Here is a 22,345-nt window from a genome sequence, read left to right on the forward strand (position 1 = left end):
CCATCTTAAACTAGGACGTACTAAGCATGCTTGCATGAAAGCAGGAGAAATGCAAAGGTTACCGCGTTCTACCTTACCACTGTTGGGACAGCGCTTATTATGGCAAAGGTTCACCAACTCCAAGGATAAACTATAACAACATCAGCTCTGGATGTGCCATGTCTTCCCAGAGAATCGTAGACATGGGTGAGGCGGGGGGACTGCATCCAAGTTAAGGAATGGCTGAAGGAAAACCCAGAGGTAGCGAGGAACATGTGTGGGCAGGAGGCATGGAAGGTGTTTCAAGGACTTGGGCTGCGATTATGGGATGAGGCCTGTCTCCTGAGGGACCGGCCATTAACTGTTCTTAAGTAAGAACCTCCTTGCGGCCTTGGCCTACGGGCGGCTTCTCTTTTCTCTAATCAAGAAAGTGCATATCCTTAAGACACGCTGCGGCACAATAACAAGTGAATCGCCACGACCAGTGGCTTTAGGGTCACGGCTTGCATTGGCTCACCCACCGGCCTTGGCCACCTTGTAAATCACCCCCGAGAATTGAGGATCAAATGGGGGCAAACAAGGGATGTTAGGTGGCCCATGCAACTAATAGATAAAATATCGTGCTTTAACTGTGCCATACAAATAGGGGATAGCACCCCAGGTCAGTGTATTTACTCAACAGGTCCTGTACTCTCCTTTACTGTTGTTACTAAGCCCCCCCTTTCGATATGTAATTACAAGAGAAGCCCTGGGGCATTTAAAAACGACCCGGACAGCTTTTAATGACTTATCCAATTGTCTCTACAGCAAGAACAACCTGAGGCTGTCTGTGAAATACGCGGACAACAGTCTGGTCCTGCATCAGACACAATCACCTATTCTGACTAATGATGCATGGAAGGTTAGTGCATATTGACATTATTTGTGCCCGAGACACCTTCGATTGCACGATTTTGTAAATTACAAAAGCATGCATGTAGTAGCATTGTTTTAGTTCATCACGTATCTAGATGTGTATCATACCGATGTCTTGCACTTTCACTGTAGTGTATAGAGGGACATGGTGTACACTGCACCCTCTATAGCAATTTAGCCTGGAGCAGTAATTGAGAAGTTACTTTGGACTATCTTCTGTTTGTCCCTAGGTTCCTCTCTTGAACTTCCTAGTCCATGGCAATAAGAAGTGGGGTAAAGTATATCCCCCATGTCAATGCTGGTGATTAACTGTCTGACCTTACCAGTTTCTTTTTAGAAGACTGTCCTGAAGAAAGTGGTCATATCCACACCTGTACCACTGAAACCAGTAGGCAGTGGTTATGAAACAGTGGAGGCGAACAATAAACCTACCTACACTCTGAACAACCCTCTTTTTAGCTCTCCCATACTCTGTCTAGTACCAAGCACCTAAGGACAGATGATGTGGGTTTGCATGTTTTTGTCTTCGTTTAAGAAGTTCATCCAGACAGGTAGTGCCATCCTCTCTCTTTGGCATAACCTTCCTTGTTTGAGCTATCTGATCTTAACCTAAGTTACCCTAGGACTACTCAGCCTGTCTACAGGATATTAAATTACTATGTACCCATAGTAGAAGGCTGAGATTTTTGCCATAGGTGTTACTTTTTTTTTTAATTTGTTTTTTATTGACAATATACATATAAGGATGGGCGGGACAGCCGACCCAACCAGCAAAACAATCAAAATGAACCAGATCGTCAATGATATTTTCTCTTTTTTTTCAATAACTCCCTTCCCCATTTCCCTCCTCCCACCCCACCCCCCCCAATAGGTCAAAATGCCAAGTTTTGAGGTGTTGCAAACTTATTTAAACTTAGGGGCGAACACTTGCATACCACATGATTGTTAGAGGTACCACTTGAGACAGTGGGGTCCGACCAAAAGACAGTTGAACAGGAAACATCTCGGGTCCTTAGGGGGTGTAAGAACATGTACCATATCAAAGCAGCTCAGTATTCATTCTACAACCGCATAGAAATACAATCATCATGGAGAAGAACTGCAGTCCATTCCTGTAGAAAATCAGTCATAGTATCGTTTGTTATTGCAGTAAGTTTTTCGTATACAAAAATCGACCTAAGTTTACAGAGCCATTCCTCCTTGGAGGGGGCAAGGGCGCTTTTCCATTTTTGGGTTAGCGCCAGTCTCCCCGCTCGTAGCATGGCCCCAATGACCTTAGGATAAACATTTGATTCTGTCTCCGGCATAGGAGTGCCCAGTAGAATTTCCAACGGGTGTAGGGAAGGGCCAAACCTCTCGATATCTTTAATCCAGCTGAGTAGTTCCGACCAGTAAACCTGTATGACCGGACAACCCCACCACATGTGAAACCAGGTTCCTCGTTGGTGACAGCCCCTAGGGCAAAAGGGGGACTCATCTCTAAACATCTTGGACAGCAGGGCCGGGGGACGGTGCCACGAATGGAGGATTTTAAAGCTATGTTCCATGGCAGCGGTATACAGAGAGCCCGTAAAGATAATTTTAAAGACAGCCCTCCAAGTGTGATCATCCAATGGCATGCCCAGCCTTTCCTCCTATATTTTTTTGAAGGGTTGTCTACCTTCTAGGTCTGCTGTTATCAAGACGCTATAAAACCTAGATAAAGAACCCTTTCGAGTTGTACTTTTAGCCAGGATAGTTTCAAAAGGAGTGAGGGAGCGTCTAAGCTGGTCAGCCCAGCGAGGGTGGGTTAAAATCCCCTTCAAACGTAAATATTCAAAGACCGTGGGTGGTCTATCTGTCAGTGCCTCGATCAGATTGTCATACTCTATGAAGCCCTCTTCTCGTGAGAGCTGAGAGACCCTCTCCAGACCCATGTCTGACCAGGCCTGAGTGTCTCGGAAACCCCTAGAGCCCAGATCAATGGGGGGGCCCCAGTGCGAGGACAAAGGGGAAGGCCATGAAGACAGTTGTTTATTAGCTTTATTAGGCTTCCATACTGCCCACAAGGCTGCCAGGGTGGGGTGTGTTCTGAGCTGAGAAGGGAAAGCCTTAGGAGGGGCCCACAAAAGGTCTCTAACTTTTTTCGGGTGGGTGTGAATGTCCTCGACATATGTCCAATATGTTCCCATATCGTCCCGCATATGCTCCAACATCACCCGGAGTTGGGCTGCTTTATAATAGAGCCGGAAGTCGGGGAGACCAAAACCACCATAAAGCTTTGGGAGGGTCAGGGTGGAGGTTTTAACTCTCGGCCGCTTACCGTTCCAAATGAATTGGAGGACACGGGACTGAAGCACTTCAAAAAAGGTCTCGGGTATCATGACTGGAAGCGCTGCGAAGAGGTAGAGGAGGCGGGGCAAAATATTCATCTTCACCGTGACCATGCGCTCAAGCCAGGAGCGCGTGAGGGGTGCCCACCGTCTGAGGTCGCTGCTAACCTGAGCAAGGATCCCCGGGAAGTTGCACTGGTATAGTTGGGATAGATCTCTGGGGATGGTAGTGCCCAGGTACCTAGTGGATTTCCGTTCAATTCTAACCCCCAGAATGTCGGCGTCCCTTCCGATGTCTCGATCCCCTGGACCCATGGGCATGATGCTTGATATGGACGTGTTTATTTTCAGTCCAGAAAAGGAACCGAAGTAGTGTACAAGATCAAATAACCGGGGCAGGGAGTCTTGAATATTTGTTAGGTAGCCCAGAATGTCATCCGCAAATAAGGATTGCTTAAAGTCACAATCACCACACCCTATTCCCGTGATTTCTGGGTCGTTCCTAACCGCAATGGCCAGGGGCTCCATTGCCAAAGCGTACAGTAGGGGTGACAGGGGGCATCCCAGCCGGGTACCTCTAGAAAGGGAAAAAGGCTCTGAAGTGCCTCCGTTGACCAGCACTCTCGCCGAGGGACCATTGTATAGAGCTGCGACCCATCCACAAAAATTGTCTCCCAGACCCATCTTTCGGAGAACCCTGCCCATGTAAGGCCACTCGACGCGGTCGAAGGCTTTTTCTGAGTCTAGCGAGAGAAGGTACCCCTCCACGCCCTGTCTAGATGCCTCATGCATAAGGTCGAGAGTTTTTCTTATATTATCTGATCCCTGCCGACCGGGGATGAAGCCCACTTGGTCTCCATGTACTAGGGTAGGGAGGAGCTTTGCTAGTCTATTCGCTAGGAGCTTAGCCAATATTTTAACATCGGTGTTAAGGAGGGATATGGGGCGGTATGATTGGCAATAGGAGGGATCCTTGCCCTCTTTAGGCAGGACTACGATTAAAGCAGACATCATCGTGGGTGGGAGGGTGCCTTGATCCAGTGCAGCATTGTACATCTTAGCCATGAATGGGGCAAGCGTGGATCTGTAGGTCTTATAAAACTTAACTGTAAAGCCATCGTCCCCCGGGGCAGTGCCGCTCTTTAATGAGGATATGGTGTCTATTACTTCTTCCGGGGAAATGGGGTGTTCGAGAAAATCAGCCTCGTCAGGATGAAGACCCGGGATGGGAAGGGAGTCTAGGAAACTGTCAACATCATTCCCATCCCCCGTACATTCCGAGCAATACAATTTTTCATAATATAGCCTGAATTGTTCTGCAATCTTGCTATCCCTCACGGTCGAGTCCCCTTCCGGGGTGCGTAATGAATTCACCCTCCTACTGTTCCTAAGTTCTCGAAGTCTCCAGGCCAATATCCTATCCGCCTTTTCCCCCTTTTCCATATACTTCTGTTTCAGAAATTAGAGCTTCCTTTCCCTTCGTCCCACCTGGAGGTCCGCCAACTTAGATCGCAACCCCTGCAGTTCCTCCCATTGCTCGGGAAACATCTGTGTTTTCAACTTCCCCCCCGGTTGGATAGCCTCTATCTTTTCCTTTAACAATTTCTCTTCACGGTCCCTCTCCCTTTTTCTCCCAGACCCTATACCAATAAGGGTGCCTCTAATCGTTGCCTTAAATGCCTCCCATACTCCCATAGTACCAACCTCCCCGTTGTCATTAAGGGTGAAATAATCTTCTATGGCTGCTAGGAGGGATTGGCGTATCTCCCTGTCTTGCAGGAGGAGGTTGTTACACCTCAACCAGGTTCCGGTCGCCGGAGCAGGGGGAAGGCCAATCCTAATCTTTACCATATCGTGATCCGTCCAGGGGACGATCTCCACACCCGAGTCCGAGACCTCTCCCTGCAGCGAGGAATCAACCAGGATGTAATCTATACGAGAGAAAGCAGCATGTGGCTTTGAATAGTATGTGTACTCGGGGTTCCGACCCCGCTCGGGTATACACGTGTCACATAGACCCAGTTCCCCATTTACTTCCTGGAAGGCCAACACCAATTTCTTGTGGAGACGGATGTTGGGGCAGGGTTTATCAGACTTTCTGTCCCTCTCGGGGCAAAGCACCATGTTAAAATCCCCACCCACCAGTAGGGTGCCCTCAGAAAATGACATGATTATCCCTTTCATTCCCTCCCAGAAGGTGTCCTGCGCTTCATTCGGAGCATATATGCAGACCAATGTGAACAAACGGCCCCGCACTTCCCCCTTTACCATGAGGTACCGACCATCCGGATCCGCTTTTGAGGCTTTAAACACAAAATGGGCCCCAGCGGAGACCAACAAAGCTACCCCCCGCTTCTTTACCTGGGAAGAAGCCGTGAACATCTACTCAATGGTCTTGGCCTTGAGCTTAGGCTCCTTTCCCCGAACCCAATGAGTCTCCTGCACAAAGAGAAAGTGAAGCCGCAGCCTCGCAAATTCCCTCACAATTAGCAACCTTTTTGTAGGCGAGTTGAGCCCGCGGACATTTAATGACCCCACTGTCATGAATTGGAGTGAATCATCCATTAAAACACAGGTAAAGTCTCATAGCTCCATGCTTAGAACAGCAAGCGTTGATACTCCCACAGTGCTTCCGCAACCCCCTAGCGGCTCGAGACAGCCCCAGGGGTGCAAGAAAGAACAGAAAACCTGGAGCGCCATAACTGTAACTCCAGCAACCCAACTCCCCCTCTACCCCCCCCCTCCCCCCTCATCGCCTGCTTGTTCCATGGCTTCATCCAATCGCCAGACCAGGCCACCATTGTCTCCCCCCTCCGGGCTCATAAACTCTTTATAAACAACAACTCGAGCCCCACCCCCACCCCAGGATCAATGCAGTTCACAAACCGTTACATCACCCTCCATTCACAAAGTCAAATGCCGGTTTTTCTGTCTGGTGCCAAGAGCACGCTTCAGGTACTCGGAAGGTCCGGGGAGGCTGGGGCCACTCTCCTAAATTTCCTTTGGTCACGAACTCTGCGCCTTTCCCTTGGAGCTTTGTTCCCTTTTGGGCCTGTCGGGGTTCGCTCACGGTCCTGCTCCCCCATCTCCAGGTTTGAGTTGTCCAAAAGTTCGCCCGACACTCTCTGGATATCGTCCTCAGTGATCAAGGCATACTTGTAGCCCTCGAACTCGAAAGAGAGCGAGAATGGGTATCCCCACCTGTATCGGACCCCCCAGGACTGGAGCATCTTCGTCAATGGGGAACAGGTGCAATGTCTTGCAAAGGTGAAGGCCGACAGGTCTTGATACACCGAGATCTGGGCCCTTTCCCACTCCACCGGGCCCTTCTTGCGAGCCAGTTCGAGGATCCTGCTTTTCTCGGAGAAGTAATGAAAGCAAACTAGAACGGATCTGGGGCCTCTAGAGGATGCGCCCGCTCTATGGGCCCTGTCAATGGTGGGTTTGTTGGTGTTGGCCCCCTCGAATAGCACTCCTATTACTGCATTGATAGTTTTGATGATGTCTGCTTGCGTTTCGCCTTCGTGTTCTGAAAAGCCTAGGAAACGTAGGTTACAGCGGCGTTCCCTATTCTCCAAATCATCCATTTTTAAGGAGCATTTCTCTTCTCTCCTCTCGAGCTCCGACAGGCGCATGTCAAACTGTGTCTCAAAGATGTCGCTCGAAGCTGTATTGTTCTCCAGTGCCTGAACCCTGTTGTCAATATTGTCCACTTTTTTATCCAAGGTGTCCAGTCGTAGAGCAATATCCGCCCTAAAGCCTCTAATTTCCTCCAGTAGGGCCGCCATGCCCCTGGTGACTGTGCTTGTATCAGCAGATTCCTGTTGCATCTGGGCTGCCATTTCAGGGGGTATCAGGGGCTCGGGGGGCGTGCGGCGAAACTTCTGCAGGGATTCCTTCCAGTTCATAGACTCTCCCCAAGCATCCCTGCTCCGTGGGGGCCTTCCCCGAAAGCTTGTGCCCAAGGTGACCCGCTATCACACACGCATACAACGCCACAGGGGGGCGAGGGCCAATGTCAGCCGAGGGGCGAGGAGCGGAGACCCAGCAACGGGGGTCCGAGTCCCCGACTAATACACTCCTGCGGGGATAGGTTTCACCTCCGCCGGGTTCCCACCTCCCCTCTCACCCATCGAACTGTATAACTTCACTCCCGTCGGAGCAGAGGCAGTACTTAATGTTCCAGAGGCTGGGCGTGGGGAGGACCAATCTCCAAGCCCTCGTGTCTGTACCCCGGTTTGGCCTGCTGAGGCCGATCTCTCCCAACTGGGCCCTGAGTGCCCGTTCTGTCTGCCTGGGAGCCGCTGTACTCGGGGGACACTCCGCTGCCCGAGATGGTGTATGCCAGGGCCTCTCCCCAGCCTCACTCTTCCCGTGACACCTTCAGTCTCCCGGAGGTCCTCCTGCCCGGGCCTGCACCTCCTTACCTCCTCGGCGCAGATCCGCCGCTCAGCCTGTGGGAGTCCGTGTGCTGCGTGTGTAGGCCAGTGCGGGGCATCGCCTGCCTCCCACGCACTGCCGACACCGATTCCTTAAGCTCCAGTTCGCCCTGCGGGGGTTCACCAAGCACCTGTGGGGGCCCTCACGCACCTTCCTTCTCCTTGTACTATAGGCCTCGCCCAGGCCTGGAACTCCACGGCGCTTTCGTAGTACCGCCTCCGGCTCCCGGATCCGCTGCGGGTGCCCCCAGATGCGTCCCGCTCCTACCGATGTGCACTAGGCGGGGGGGTGGGGGAGGGGCCGCCAGTCAGGGTAGCCGAGCCCCACCACAGGCCTCGCTCGGGCCCGGGTTCGCCCTAGATTCTCGCGGAGCCGCGGCACCGCAGGGGGGAGGGGCTTCTGTCCCTCTAACCTCGGAAGCTCTTATATCCGGGATGGTTCCCCCCCGGGGGCTCAAATTTGGGCCAGGGGTGCCCGGCTCACTCAGATGGGTGGGGGTGATGCCAGCTTCTCACTCCAGGGGTGTCGGGGGGGCTCAGGTCCCGCGATCAGTGCCCTGCGGAGGAGACGAGCCAAGATGCGTTAGGACATCTCTGCGCCCCCTAGTGGATCCCTCAGGTGTTACTTTTTTAACACTTTTTTCCATACCTTCACCCATTTGGGTGCCGGTGACCTAGGACAGACAAGGTTGTAACAATCATTATATTGTCAGTCTATTCAAAAACGATTTCTCTTTACCTTCTTTTCCTGTCCCTTTTAGACAAGAGGCCCATCAGCGCATTCTAGTATTACTCTGGGACTAGGCAGGGATAGTGAGAAATACGATCTATCCTTCTGTCTTCAACAACAACTTTGTAACTCCCAGGCCACCTTTTTGGTTTCTTGGTATATGGAAGATTTACTGCGCCGTAGAAAAATTATACAGTTGCGTTTTGCCTTTCTTTTGTGATAAAAAACGAACCTGTTAGGGCATTACCCTGTACACTGTTATTTCAGTGCCCCTCCGTTTGTGACTGTCTCCTGATACACCAAGCGTATATGGTGCAGTGAAACTGCGCCATACGGTGACTGCGCCAAACTGTTGTACTTGATCTCTGTCATAGCTTGCCCCATCAGCGCTTCTAGCAACAGCCCAAAGAAGGGTCTGGAGCTGCTAAAAAGGGGCCAGATAGGGCCTGAATCATGGAAATGCTTTATAATGGCGCAATCCCATAGGAAAACGTTCTGTGACTCGGGCCCTATATAACATTTGCACCGGTGCTTAGAATTGAGTAAATCTGTGCAGCAGTTTTTGATGCTTAGGTAATACAGAATGGTGAACAGGTTTAGCACAATCCGTACTATTTAAAATAGTTTACATTAGGGCAAAAATGAACAAGCAGCTTTTGCACTATTTATACTTCATAAGATAAAACAAAATATGTTGATCACATTTCATTTTATGTTAAGCAGCAAGCATAGTAAAAACAGCATTCAGCTTTATTTTGCCTAGTGAAAAGATGTTTAGATAATACGGATTGGGGCAGAACTTGTTTGCTCCATTCCCTATTGTACAAACAGCAGCATTGGTGCAAAATTAATTTGTTCAATTTTTTAGCACAAGGACAAAGGTATGACAATCTAGCCCCTGGTGGCCGGTGTGTGACCCGCGAGTGCCTCATCTGCACAGAACTAACAACGGATGGCCCTGCGGGGGTAACAGAGCGGGGGGGGGTGAAGATTTGTGCTGCCCCACCTCCCTTTAAAACCAAAGGAAGAAGAGTGGGTGGTAATTCGCACATGATAGTGCATCAGTGTCTGTGACAAGGAGGGTCCTAGAGTAGGAGTTACGCTGCGGATGCTGCTGCGAGCTTTACCCGCTGGCTGCATGAGCTAGGATGGGGTTCGACGGGCACTGACACCATTAGGGACAGTTGGGACTCCTCAACAACTGAATGCAGGGGCCTGGAACTCGCTCCATACAAAGGTTATGAGAGTGACTGACCTGGCAGTTAGATGCAAGAGGCGGGCCGTTCTCGCTAGAACGGAAACCAAAATGAGGAGGGCTCACCAGTTTGTAAAACCCTGAGAATGGCAAGGGGCACCCGGGGAAGTGTTTGTATGCCAGGTGCACTTGAGGCCTGAGAAGGGCTAGGACCGCCCATTAGGATGACTCCAATAAATTGACCATGTTTATTCCAATCAAAAAATGTATGTATGTCTAAGTTATGTGGGTGGTAAAATATAATATGTGATGTATAGGATTCTCCCACCATCATGCACTTCAAAGCCATTTCTTTCTGTTTCCCCAGCACTTCATTTGGTATTGATATGACGCTTCAAGCCGGACTGCAGCTTCTAAGCCCGAGACCGGGTCTCAAACCTATGTTGCCTTGTTCCCAAGAATGAGTGAGTTGCCCCTGAGCTACCTTCCAGGCCCAAACAAACAGGCTTAATGACTGATCCCATCGGGACCCTCGACGCATACCCTCAGAGCCAAACATGGAACTCCCCAGCTGGTTTGGCCTACAACTCCCACCACCTCGAACCATAACGTCAACGATGAGGGATCAAAAGCCCAAAACATCTTGAGAGTCGCAGGTTGCATAGCCCTGAACTAGTTTCTAATGCTTGTGAGTTGCACACCACAACCTTTAAAAACATTGGAATTGATATTCTGTGCATTGTTTATAGTGGCTATATCTGGCTACACTTAGCAAATGACACCAGGGATATCCTTTTTAATGTCTGTCTGTCAGGCTGAACATAGCATGCCACACATTTTATTTTTTATAACCCACCGACAGCCCGCAGGCATCAGGGCGTGACAAAAACACACAAGGACAACACATTGAATGGGACAGTGCGCAGCAGGTTCACACATAGGTTAGTGTTCACATCCCTGGACAAATTGAGCACATGGCATAAACAGTGACGTGTTTACAATAAAAATGGTTTATGTTTCACATCTGTGTGTGACTGACACTAAGCAACACAAACGAGGTGATGGCTGGTGGGTTTAAAATTAATCCTAACCTCTGGCATTGCTCAGGGCAAGCCTCTGGAACATCATTCTTCAGCCATTACAGAAGGGGAAAGAGCATATGCAAATCCAGGCCCAGCAGCTGTGGGCCCACGTCTGTGCATACCCTTGGGGGGATTTATGTAACACAAAAGAGGTGATGGCTCTAAAGTTTGGAACTAATCCTAGCCTGCTGGGCCTAGAGATCCAAGCTACTCCTCATTGAAGAGGCCCAACAAGGCCGAAAAATGTCTGGGGTTGCTTGTGCAGAAGGGATGTGACCTAGCAGTTTAGGCTGGAATGCCCCTTTAGGGATGCGCCCAAACTTGATTTGCATATGATCTTTATCCTTCTGTAATGGCTTGACAGGTAAAGAACGGTGGTCTGGTGCGTTGTCCAGAGCAATGCTAGAGGCTAATGTTAATGCTAAACCTTCCAGCCATCACCTCTTGTGTTTTGATTGGCACTAAGCACAGGATACAAATAGTGCAGTATTGACAGCAACTATGTGTGTGTCCACTAAGTACATGACAAAGAGTTGAAAGCATGCACGGGCCTGATTTTCGAGAAAATGTTTAAAGGAACTTTCCCATGTTACATTTTTTTTGTAAATCAGCTTGTCTGTGTCCGATTGCACTAAGTGTACGGTGGCAATGGTGCTGTTGTCAGTTTGTGTGTCTGGCTGCACTAAACACACAACACAATTAGTTCATTGGTGACAGCATGTGTTTGTTTGTCTCTAGCTCCACTAAGAACATCCTACCAATAATGCAGCAGTGACAGCCATTTGTATCTGGCTTCACTGAGCACCTTAGACAGGCGTTAACTCAGTTCTCATCTGGAAGCTCGGCATCTCGAATTATAAATAGTCTATTTGTGGGGACTTCCCATCACGCGATCGCGAGAAGGCGATCTCGCGAGATGTTGGAACAGGAGCGGATCCAACGTGGGAGAACGTTCAGAATCCGGCGGAGAGCGTAGTCGCACCGCCCCAGCGCTTCTCCTGAATCAGGAGCTCAGACCAGAGGTCGAAGGGGGCAGGAGCGGTGCTCCCATACTTTTTATTTTTACATTTAACTGTTCCTATACTTTTATTTTAAAAAGAAACTGTTCTGGAATGGTTTAGTTTTAAAATAAAAGTGTAGGAAGAAGTTGACGCTTACACCTCAGTGCACTGCACTGAACATTCCCTTAAATAACAGGTGTGTTTGTTTGGGGGTTTGGATTGTGTGTGGGAGAGGGTGCAGCGATGGGGTTTGTGGAGAATGGGGCAAACCGGCAAGGAACATAGCTCCACTACTTCTTTTCGTACACTTCGACCACTGGCTCAGACACTTCCAGGCCCTGACATCCAAGGGCTGCACACCCAGAGTGTAATGCCATGTCTGAGGGCAGACACCTGGGTGCTCTGGAGTGTAGTCTGTGCATCCCTGACAGACACAAGACACAGTGAAGTAGCTGCCTGAAAGAGACTGCCTAATCCAGTGAGTACTGTTGTGCCCCTGGACTGTGCCATCCTCAGTTTAAGTGAGTTATTGCAGGTGTCTAAATAAACACTGTTCAGCGCAGCCTGTGTCCTGTCTTCATTCAGGCCACCACACTATTGCTGTTATAATCTATGATTTTTTTGTGTATTATCTGCAATACGTGTGTGGCATGAGAGCGCCTAGAAACTGGCTTTTGTTCTTGTGATAATTTGCGCTTAATACATTTCTACTACATGATATAATTAGTGGTTGGGGTACTACTACACTGTTCTTCCATCGGACAATTACAGCTTCTAACAAACATGGCGCTTACTGACTGTGTGCTAACCGACCAAACTTCACTTTATAGACAGCAAAACGTGCACCACCTCCACTGCATAACTCTCCCGACACCTCCACCACACGAATCTTAATTGCCCTCGACCTCCATATTAATTCCCCACTGCCCCCGCAATCTATGCCGCTGTTGTATGCTATCCTGCGGGCCATGATAGATTGTGGGAGGCAGTGTTCGGCAATCTTCGGAGTCACGCCCACTTGATGGCTACAGCCATGCATGCAGCCCGAAATGAAAAGCTAATGACATAGCCCGCCTACAGCCCGCCCTCCAACATCTCTATTGAGGGATTGGCCAGAGCTACCAGGTGGGCGTTGTTTCAGGGCCTTCACTCTGTCATGGGAAGCCGAATATCATATAGTATGGTATAATATACGGCTTCCCATGTTGTTGTTTTTTTTTAATACTGTGCAAAGTCTGGGAGCCTAGCATTCGCTCAGTTGTACATTTGCGCACATGTTATTATTTTAAATGGTATAATCATAACAAAGGTTGTACTGTTACAGTAGATGGGGCGCTTAAGCATTTTTTATGGCATAATTAACCTTTCTATATTTGATTCCAACATTAAAGCACGAGGAATCACTGCAGGAGCCTCTCTTAAGGATAAAGGGGGAGGTTGGGCTCATTCACACAACTCTGTCATAATGCAGGGGGGTGCACGGTAGGGTCTCCCTTCAGCATGTGTTATTGGGAAGGGAAGTCAACAGTATTTTACCTAATTGGTGTTAAGCTCCCTGTTCACCCCCGGCTTGGTAAACTGTGCACATTATCACACACTGCTGCAAGTGACTGGTATGGGCTGCGCTATGTCATGGATACAACACCACTGGGCTAATGAGGCTCAAGCCCCCTACCTAAAGTTTGGGCTGTTTGCATGGGGATGAAATGCAGACTAGTGAGAGTCTGTGTAATTCCTTTCCTTTTTTCCTCAGCAGTGCTGTTCTTCGGCATGCATTTGGCCATCACACACTACAATGGGACATTTCCAACCGAAAGATCCCCTTCCCCTTACAGCTACAACTATCAATTCTGTGTCTGCTTCCAAGACGGATCTATGTGATTACTGTGCCCCAATTACTATGACCCCCACAATGTTGACTTTTTTATTTCAACCCCATTTTCACCTCATATATATGCTGGGAGAGACACCATCAGCCCCCTTACATGTATTATGGTAATTCGCATCCCCTGTCTCCCTGGGGTTAACTCACACTAACAAAAGTGGTCATCCTGTTTTATTTTTAATCTGGTCCCAAACGAAGTAGAGGCACCATCTAACCTCGCCCTGGACACCCCCATACCTTTTGATTGTGGGGGGTGCAAGATGTCATGGCCTGTACACACCTATGGTAATTCGCATCCCCTACCTCCATGGGGTTAACTCACACTGACGCAAGAGGTCATCCTGCTGTATGTTTAATCTGGTCCTAACCAATATAGAGGCGTCCCCAAGCCCCTTCCTGGAAACCCCTATGCCTTTTGATTGTGGGGGGTGCAAGATATCATGGCCTGAATGCACGTATGGTAATTTGCATCCCCTATTTCTCTTGGGGCTATTGACACTAGCGCAAGTGGTCATCCTGGTTTATGTTTACTCTGGTCCTAACCAATGTAGAGGCGTCCCCTAACCCCTCCCGGAACACCCCCATACCTTTCGATTGTGGGGGGTGCAAGATTTCATGGCCTGAATGAACCTATGGTAGTTTGCATCCCCTACTTCCCTGGGGTTAACTCACACTGACACAAGTGGTAATCCTGTTTTATGTTTAATCTGGTCCCAACCAATGTAGATGCACCATCTAACCCCTCCTTGGAGACCACCATGCCTTTTGATTGTGGGGGTGCAAGATATCATGGCCTGAATGCACCTATGGTAATTTGCATCCCCTATTTCTCTTGGGGCTATTCATACTAGCGCAAGTGGTCATCCTGTTTTATGCTTAATCTGGTCCCAACAAATGTAGAGGCACCATCTACCCCCTCCCGGAATACCCCCATACCTTTTGATTGTGGGGGGGTGCAAGATATCATGGCCTGAATGCACCTATGGTAATTTACATCCCCTATTTCACTTGTGGTAATTCACACTAGCGCAAGCGGTCATCCTGTTTTATGTTTACTCTGGTTCTAACCAATATAGAGGCATCCCCCTAGCCCCTCCCGGAACACCCCCATACCTTTTGATTGCGGGGGGTGCAAGATATCATGGCCTGAATGCACCTATGGTAATTTGCATCCCCTATTTCTCTTGGGGCTATTCACACTAGTGCAAGTGGTCATCCTGTTTTATGTTTAATCTGGTCCCAATCAATGTAGATGCACCATCTAACCCCTCCCTGGACACCCCCATACCTTTTGATTTTGGGGGGTGCAAGATGTCATGGCCTGAATGCACCTATGGTAGTTCGCATCCCCTACCTCCCTGGGGTTAACTCACACTAGCACACGTGGTCATCCGGCTGTATGATTAATCTGGTCCTAACCAATATAGATGCATCTCCTAGCCCCGCCCTGGAGACCCCTATGCCTTTTGATTGTGGGGGGTGCAAGATATCATGGCCTGAATGCACCTATGGTAATTCGCATCCCCTATTTCTCTTGGAGTAATTCACACTAGCGCAAGTGGTCATCCTGGTTTATGTTTACTCTGGTCCTAACCAATGTAGAGGCGTCCTCTAACCCCTCCCGGAACACCCCCATACCTTTCGATTGTGGGGGGTGCAAGATATCATGGCCTGAATGCACCTATGGTAGTTTGCATCCCCTACCTCCCTGGGGTTAACTCACACTGACGCAAGTGGTCATCCTGTTTTATGTTTAATCTGGTCCCAACCAATGTAGATGCACCATCTAACCCCTCCCTGGACACCCCCATACCTTTTGATTTTGGGGGGTGCAAGATGTCATGGCCTGAATGCACCTATGGTAGTTCGCATCCCCTACCTCCCTGGGGTTAACTCACACTAGCACACGTGGTCATCCGGCTGTATGATTAATCTGGTCCTAACCAATATAGATGCATCTCCTAGCCCCGCCCTGGAGACCCCTATGCCTTTTGATTGTGGGGGGTGCAAGATATCATGGCCTAAACACACCTATGGTAATTCGCACCCCCATTTCTCTTGGGGCTATTCACACTAGTGCAAGTGGTCATCCTGTTTTATGTTTACTCTGGTCCTAACCAATGTAGAGGCATCACCTAGCCCCTCCCTGGACACCCCCATACCTTTTGATTGTGGGGGGTGCAAGATATCATGGCCTGAATGCACCTATGGTAATTTGCATCCCCGGCCTTCCTGTGGTTAATTTACACTGACACAAGTGGCCATCCTGTTTTGTGTTTATTCTGGTCCTAACCAATGTAGATGCACCATCTAACCCCTCCCTGGAGACCACCATGCCTTTTGATTGTGGGGGGTGCAAGATATCATGGCCTGAATGCACCTATGGTAATTTGCATCCCCTATTTCTCTTGGGGCTTTTCACACTAGCGCAAGTGGTCATCCTGTTTTATGTTTAATCTGGTCCCAACAAATGTAGATTCACCATCTAACCCCTCCCTGGAGACCACCATGCCTTTTGATTGTGGGGGGTGCAAGATATCATGGCCTGAATGCACCTATGGTAATTTGCATCCCCTATTTCTCTTGGGGCTATTCACACTAGTGCAAGTGGTCATCCTGTTTTATGTTTAATCTGATCCCAATCAATGTAGATGCACCATCTAACCCCTCCCTGGACACCCCCATACCTTTTGATTGTGGGGGGTGCAAGATGTCATGGCCTGAATGCACCTATGGTAGTTCGCATCCCCTACTTCCCTGGGGTTAACTCACACTAGCGCACGGGGTCATCCGGCTGTATGTTTAATCTGGTCCCAATCAATGTAGAAGCATCACCTAGCCCCTCCCTGGACACCCCCATAGCTTTTGATTGTGGGGGGTGCAAGATGTCATGGCCTGAACACACCTATGGTAGTTCGCATCCCCTACCTCCCTGAGGTAAACTCACACTAACGCATGTGATCATACTGTTTTATGTTTAATCTGGTCCCAATCAATGTAGATGCACCATCTAACCCCTCCCTGGAGACCCCCATGCCTTTTGATTGTGGGGGGTGCAAGATATCATGGCCTGAATGCACCTATGGTAATTTGCACCCCCTATTTCTCTTGGGGCTATTCACACTAGTGCAAGTGGTCATCTGTTTTGTGTTTACTCCGGTCCTAACCAATGTAGATGCACCATCTAACCCCTCCCGGAACACCCCCATACCTTTTCACTGTGGGGGGTGCAAGATATCATGGCCTGAATGCACCTACGGTAATTCGCATCCCCTACCTCGCTGGGGTTAACTCACACTAACGCAAGTGGTCATCCTGTTTTATGTTTCATCTGGTCCCAACGAATGTAGATGCACCATCTAACCCCTCCCTGGACAGCCCCATGTCTTTTGATTGTGGGGGTGCAAGATATCATGGTCTGAGCACACCTATGGTAATTTGCATCCCCGGCCTTCCTCTGGTTAATTTACACTGACACAAGTGGTCATCCTGTTTTGTGTTTACTCTGGTCCTAACCAATGTAGATGCACCATCTAACCCCTTCCTGGAGACCCCCATGCCTTTTGAGTGTGGTGGGTGCAAGATATCATGGCCTGAACACACCTATGGTAATTCGCACCCCCTATTTCTCTTGGGGCTATTCACACTAGTGCAAGTGGTCATCCTGTTTTATGTTTACTCTGGTCCCAATCAATGTAGATGCACCATCTAACCCCTTCCTGGAGACCCCCATGCCTTTTGATTGTGGGGGGGTGCAAGATATCATGGCCTGAACACACCTATGGTAATTTGCATCCCCTACCTCCCTGGGGTTAACTCACACTAGCGCACGTGGTCATCCTGCTGTATGATTAATCTGGTCCTAACCAATATAGAGGCGTCTCCTAGCCCCTCCCTGGAGACCCCTATGCCTTTTGATTGTGGGGGGTGCAAGATATCATGGCCTGAATGCACCTATGGTAATTCGCATCCCCTATTTCTCTTGGAGTAATTCACACAAGCGCAAGTGGTCATCCTGGTTTATGTTTACTCTGGTCCTAACCAATGTAGAGGCATCCTCTAACCCCTCCCGGAACACCCCCATACCTTTCGATTGTGGGGGGTGCAAGATATCATGGCCTGAATGCACCTATGGTAGTTTGCATCCCCTACCTCCCTAGGGTTAACTCACACTGACGCAAGTGGTCATCCTGTTTTATGTTTAATCTGGTCCCAACCAATGTAGATGCACCATCTAACCCCTCCCTGGAGACCACCATGCCTTTTGATTGTGGGGGGTGCAAGATATCATGGCCTGAATGCACCTATGGTAATTTGCATCCCCTATTTCTCTTGGGGTAATTCACACTAGCGCAAGTGGTCATCCTGTTTTATGTTTACTCTGGTCCTAACCAATATAGAGGCGTCCCCCTAGCCCCTCCCGGAACACCCCCATACCTTTTGATTGTGGGGGGTGCAAGATATCATGGCCTGAATGCACCTATGGTAATTTGCATCCCCTATTTCTCTTGGGGCTATTCACACTAGTGCAAGTGGTCATCCTGTTTTATGTTTAATCTGGTCCCAATCAATGTAGATGCACCATCTAACCCCTCCCTGGATACCCCCATACCTTTTGATTGTGGGTGGTGCAAGATGTCATGGCCTGAATGCACCTATGGTAGTTCGCATCCCCTACCTCCCTGGGGTTAACTCACACTAGCGCACGTGGTCATCCGGCTGTATGTTTAATCTGGTCCCAATCAATGTAGAGGTATCACCTAGCCCCTCCCTGGACACCCCCATACCTTTTGATTGTGGGGGGTGCAAGATGTCATGGCCTGAATGCACCTATGGTAGTTCGCATCCCCTACCTCCCTGGGGTTAACTCACACTAGCGCACGTGGTCATCCTGTTTTATGTTTAATCTGGTCCCAATCAATGTAGATGCACCATCTAACCCCTCCCTGGAGACCCCTATGCCTTTTGATTGTGGGGGGTGCAAGATATCATGGCCTGAATGCACCTGTGGTAATTTGCATCCCCTATTTCTCTTGGGGCTATTCACACTAGTGCAAGTGGTCATCCTGTTTTATGTTTACTCTGGTCCTAACCAATGTAGAGGCATCACCTAGCCCCTCCCTGGACACCCCCATACCTTTTGATTGTGGGGGGTGCAAGATATCATGGCCTGAATGCACCTATGGTAATTTGCATCCCCGGCCTTCCTGTGGTTAATTTACACTGACACAAGTGGCCATCCTGTTTTGTGTTTACTCTGGTCCTAACCAATGTAGATGCACCATCTAACCCCTCCCGGAACACCCCCATACATTTTCTCAGGGGGGTGCAAGATATCATGGCCTGAATGCACCTATGGTAATTCACATCCCCTACCTCCCTGGGGTTAACTCACACTAGCGCACGTGGTCATCCTGTTTTATGTTTAATCTGGTCCCAACCAATGTAGATGCACCATCTAACCCCTCCCGGGAGACTCCCATGCCTTTTGATTGTGGGGGGTGCAAGATATCATGGCCTGAACACACCTATGGTAATTTGCATCCCCTACCTCCCTGGGGTTAACTCACACTAGTGCAAGTGGTCATCCTGTTTTATGTTTACTCTGGTCCTAACCAATGTAGAGGCATCACCTAGCCCCTCCCTGGACACCCCCATACCTTTTGATTGTGGGGGGTGGAAGATGTCATGGCCTGAATGCACCTATGGTAATTCGCATCCCCTACCTCCCTGGGGTTAACTCACACTAGCGCACGTGGTCATCCTGTTTTATGTTTAAACTGGTCCCATTGTAGATGCACCATCTAACCCTTCCCTGGAGACCCCCATGCCTTTTGATTGTGGGGGGTGCAAGATATCATGGCCTGAACACAACCATGGTAATTTGCATCCCCTACCTCCCTGGGGTTAACTCACAGTAGCGCACATGGTCATCCTGCTGTATGTTTAATCTGGTCCCAACCAATGTAGAGGCACCATCTACCCCCTCCCGGAACACCCCCATACCTTTTGATTGTGGGGGGTGCAAGATGTCATGGCCTGAATGCACCTATGGTAGTTCGCATCCCCTACCTCCCTGGGGTTAACTCACACTAGCGCACGTGGTCATCCTGTTTTATGTTTAATCTGGTCCCAATCAATGTAGATGCACCATCTAACCCCTCCCTGGAGACCCCTATGCCTTTTGATTGTGGGGGGTGCAAGATATCATGGCCTGAATGCACCTGTGGTAATTTGCATCCCCTATTTCTCTTGGGGCTATTCACACTAGTGCAAGTGGTCATCCTGTTTTATGTTTACTCTGGTCCTAACCAATGTAGAGGCATCACCTAGCCCCTCCCTGGACATCAGATTGTGGGGGGTGCAAGATATCATGGCCTGAATGCACCTATGGTAATTTGCATCCCCGTCCTTCCTGTGGTTAATTTACACTGACACAAGTGGCCATCCTGTTTTGTGTTTACTCTGGTCCTAACCAATGTAGATGCACCATCTAACCCCTCCCGGAACACCCCCATACATTTTCTCAGGGGGGTGCAAGATATCATGGCCTGAATGCACCTATGGTAATTTGCATCCCCTACCTCCCTGGGGTTAACTCACACTAGCGCACGTGGTCATCCTGTTTTATGTTTAAACTGGTCCCATTGTAGATGCACCATCTAACCCTTCCCTGGAGACCCCCATGCCTTTTGATTGTGGGGGGTGCAAGATATCATGGCCTGAACACAACCATGGTAATTTGCATCCCCTACCTCCCTGGGGTAACTCACAGTAGCGCACATGGTCATCCTGCTGTATGTTTAATCTGGTCCCAACCAATGTAGAGGCACCATCTACCCCCTCCCGGAACACCCCCATACCTTTTGATTGTGGGGGGTGCAAGATATCATGGCCTGAACACACCTATGGTAATTCGCATACCCTATTTCTCTTGGAGTAATTCACACTAGCGCAAGTGGTCATCCTGTTTTATGTTTACTCTGGTCCTAACCAATGTAGAGGCGTCCCCGTGCCCCTCCCGGAACACCCCCATACCTTTTGAATGTGGGGGGTGCAAGATATCATGGCCTGAATGCACCTATGGTAATTCGCATCCCCTACCTCGCTGGGGTTAACTCACACTGACGCAAGTGGTCATCCTGTTTTATGTTTAATCTGGTCCCAACCAATGTAGAGGCACCATCTACCCCCTCCCGGAACACCCCCATACCTTTTGATTGTGGGGGGTGCAAGATATCATGGCCTGAACACACCTATGGTAATTCGCATCCCCTACCTCCCTGGGGAAAACTCACACTGACACAAGTGGTCATCCTGTTTTATGTTTAATCTGTTCCCAATCAATGTAGATGCACAATCTTACCCCTCCCTGGACGCCCGGATAACTATTGATAGTGGGGGTGCAAGATATCATGGCCCAAACACACCTATTGCAAATTTAATTCTAGCCGCCGCTCCCCACAGGAAACCCTGTGATCTTCCGGCCAATGGCAGACGATGACGGATCGTCCGAAACTCTGGAGACAAACTAGTTTGGATCTTTTTCAACCATCCGCACCGCTACCACGTGAGCATATGGCTCTTTAGTAACGTGCATGCAATGGATGGGGTTGCAGAATAATTCTGAGTCCAAATAATGGAACCAACTCGGGAAGATGGCAAAGGTACTGTTTTATTAACAATTATCCAAAACAGGGAGGTATCAACGGACGTTCGCTCAGGCTCTTGACGATTTTCTCATAAAAACATCCTTATATGCAAAGAATACGTCAGACGTGATGTCATACTGCATGGCAAATAATAGGAAACCTATCAAAGGCTGTGATAGGCTTAAGAGGAACAACTAAGTATACATTGCATAGGGACTAGGATTGGGATTTGCTGCCCACTCTCAGGTGGAAAACGTATGCCTACCTCTTAAAACTTGTAAAGTGCACAGTTTTTCATTGGTCTTCAAACTATAAGGCCCTTCACTATATGGCCCTCTACAATTGGTTGGCATACTCGTGCCATGTCTGGAACATTCGGTTCACTTATCAGCACGTAAACTCAAACCCAGGTGCCAGGAGGTGGACTGGACATTACCTCCCCACCCAATTAGCCCAGCATCTCTCATCAACCATGGCTTCTGCCATGAAGATTGTTTTAGAAATTGGCCTTGCAAAGTATCCTTGTCTGTGGGAATATATGGGAGTGCAGGCTCTCACTATCGTTGTTTTAGGACTCCAAGCTGAACTCTATTTCCATCCTAGGCTCACATTACAGGAGTCCATGAATTGGCCCATTTTGCAGCAGCCAACATGACCTCTGACCCTTTCAGTACAACTCACACAAAGGGAACTGATGTATGTGTTATTATTGTGTTACAATGCAATAATACTATTATGTCCGTGGCACTTAATCATAGATATGTACTGTGAATCATTTAAAATTCCAATCCGAAGCATATGTGATTGTGCACTTCTAACAGGCAGGGCACCTGGGTAATTGGCGTGCAGGCCAATGGTGGTATGTGGGTGGGAGCATATCTATTCTCTGTCTTTGCATCAGGTGGTGTGGGTTTTCTTGACTGTGTTTGTGCTTCTTTTTGTCACTTTGGTTGGGTGCATTCTGGTACATGTAGTGATTTACGTATTGGTGTACGGAATGGATGTTGTTACGCATGCACTGGATCATTTTCTTCAATTGAGACACACCTGTCAAGCCCTTGCACTCAAGCATGCTATTACTGTGTTGCACCTTGATTTCCCCCTCTACACTTGCACGTTCAATGCATTCACTAGCAATAGTAGGTTTGTCTCCCC

At 49.0% G+C, this 22,345-nt stretch overlaps 1 protein-coding gene across 1 annotated transcript in view; it reads right to left on the reverse strand.

Annotated features, from left to right (window-relative positions):
* Nucleotides 1-22,345, reverse strand: part of LOC138493020 (2'-5'-oligoadenylate synthase 3-like) — a 352,001-nt gene that overhangs the window by 13,574 nt on the left and 316,082 nt on the right. The window contains exons 7-8 of the mRNA XM_069620269.1: nt 6,277-7,180; nt 5,055-5,137 (exon numbers count right to left, since the gene is read on the reverse strand). Of these exons, the coding sequence (XP_069476370.1) occupies nt 5,055-5,137; nt 6,277-7,180 (987 nt within the window). The remainder of the gene's footprint in view (nt 1-5,054; nt 5,138-6,276; nt 7,181-22,345) is intronic.

This window comes from Ambystoma mexicanum, chromosome 10, assembly GCF_040938575.1.
Source record: "Ambystoma mexicanum isolate Mex_15411 chromosome 10, UKY_AmexF1_1, whole genome shotgun sequence".
NCBI lineage: Eukaryota > Metazoa > Chordata > Amphibia > Caudata > Ambystomatidae > Ambystoma > Ambystoma mexicanum.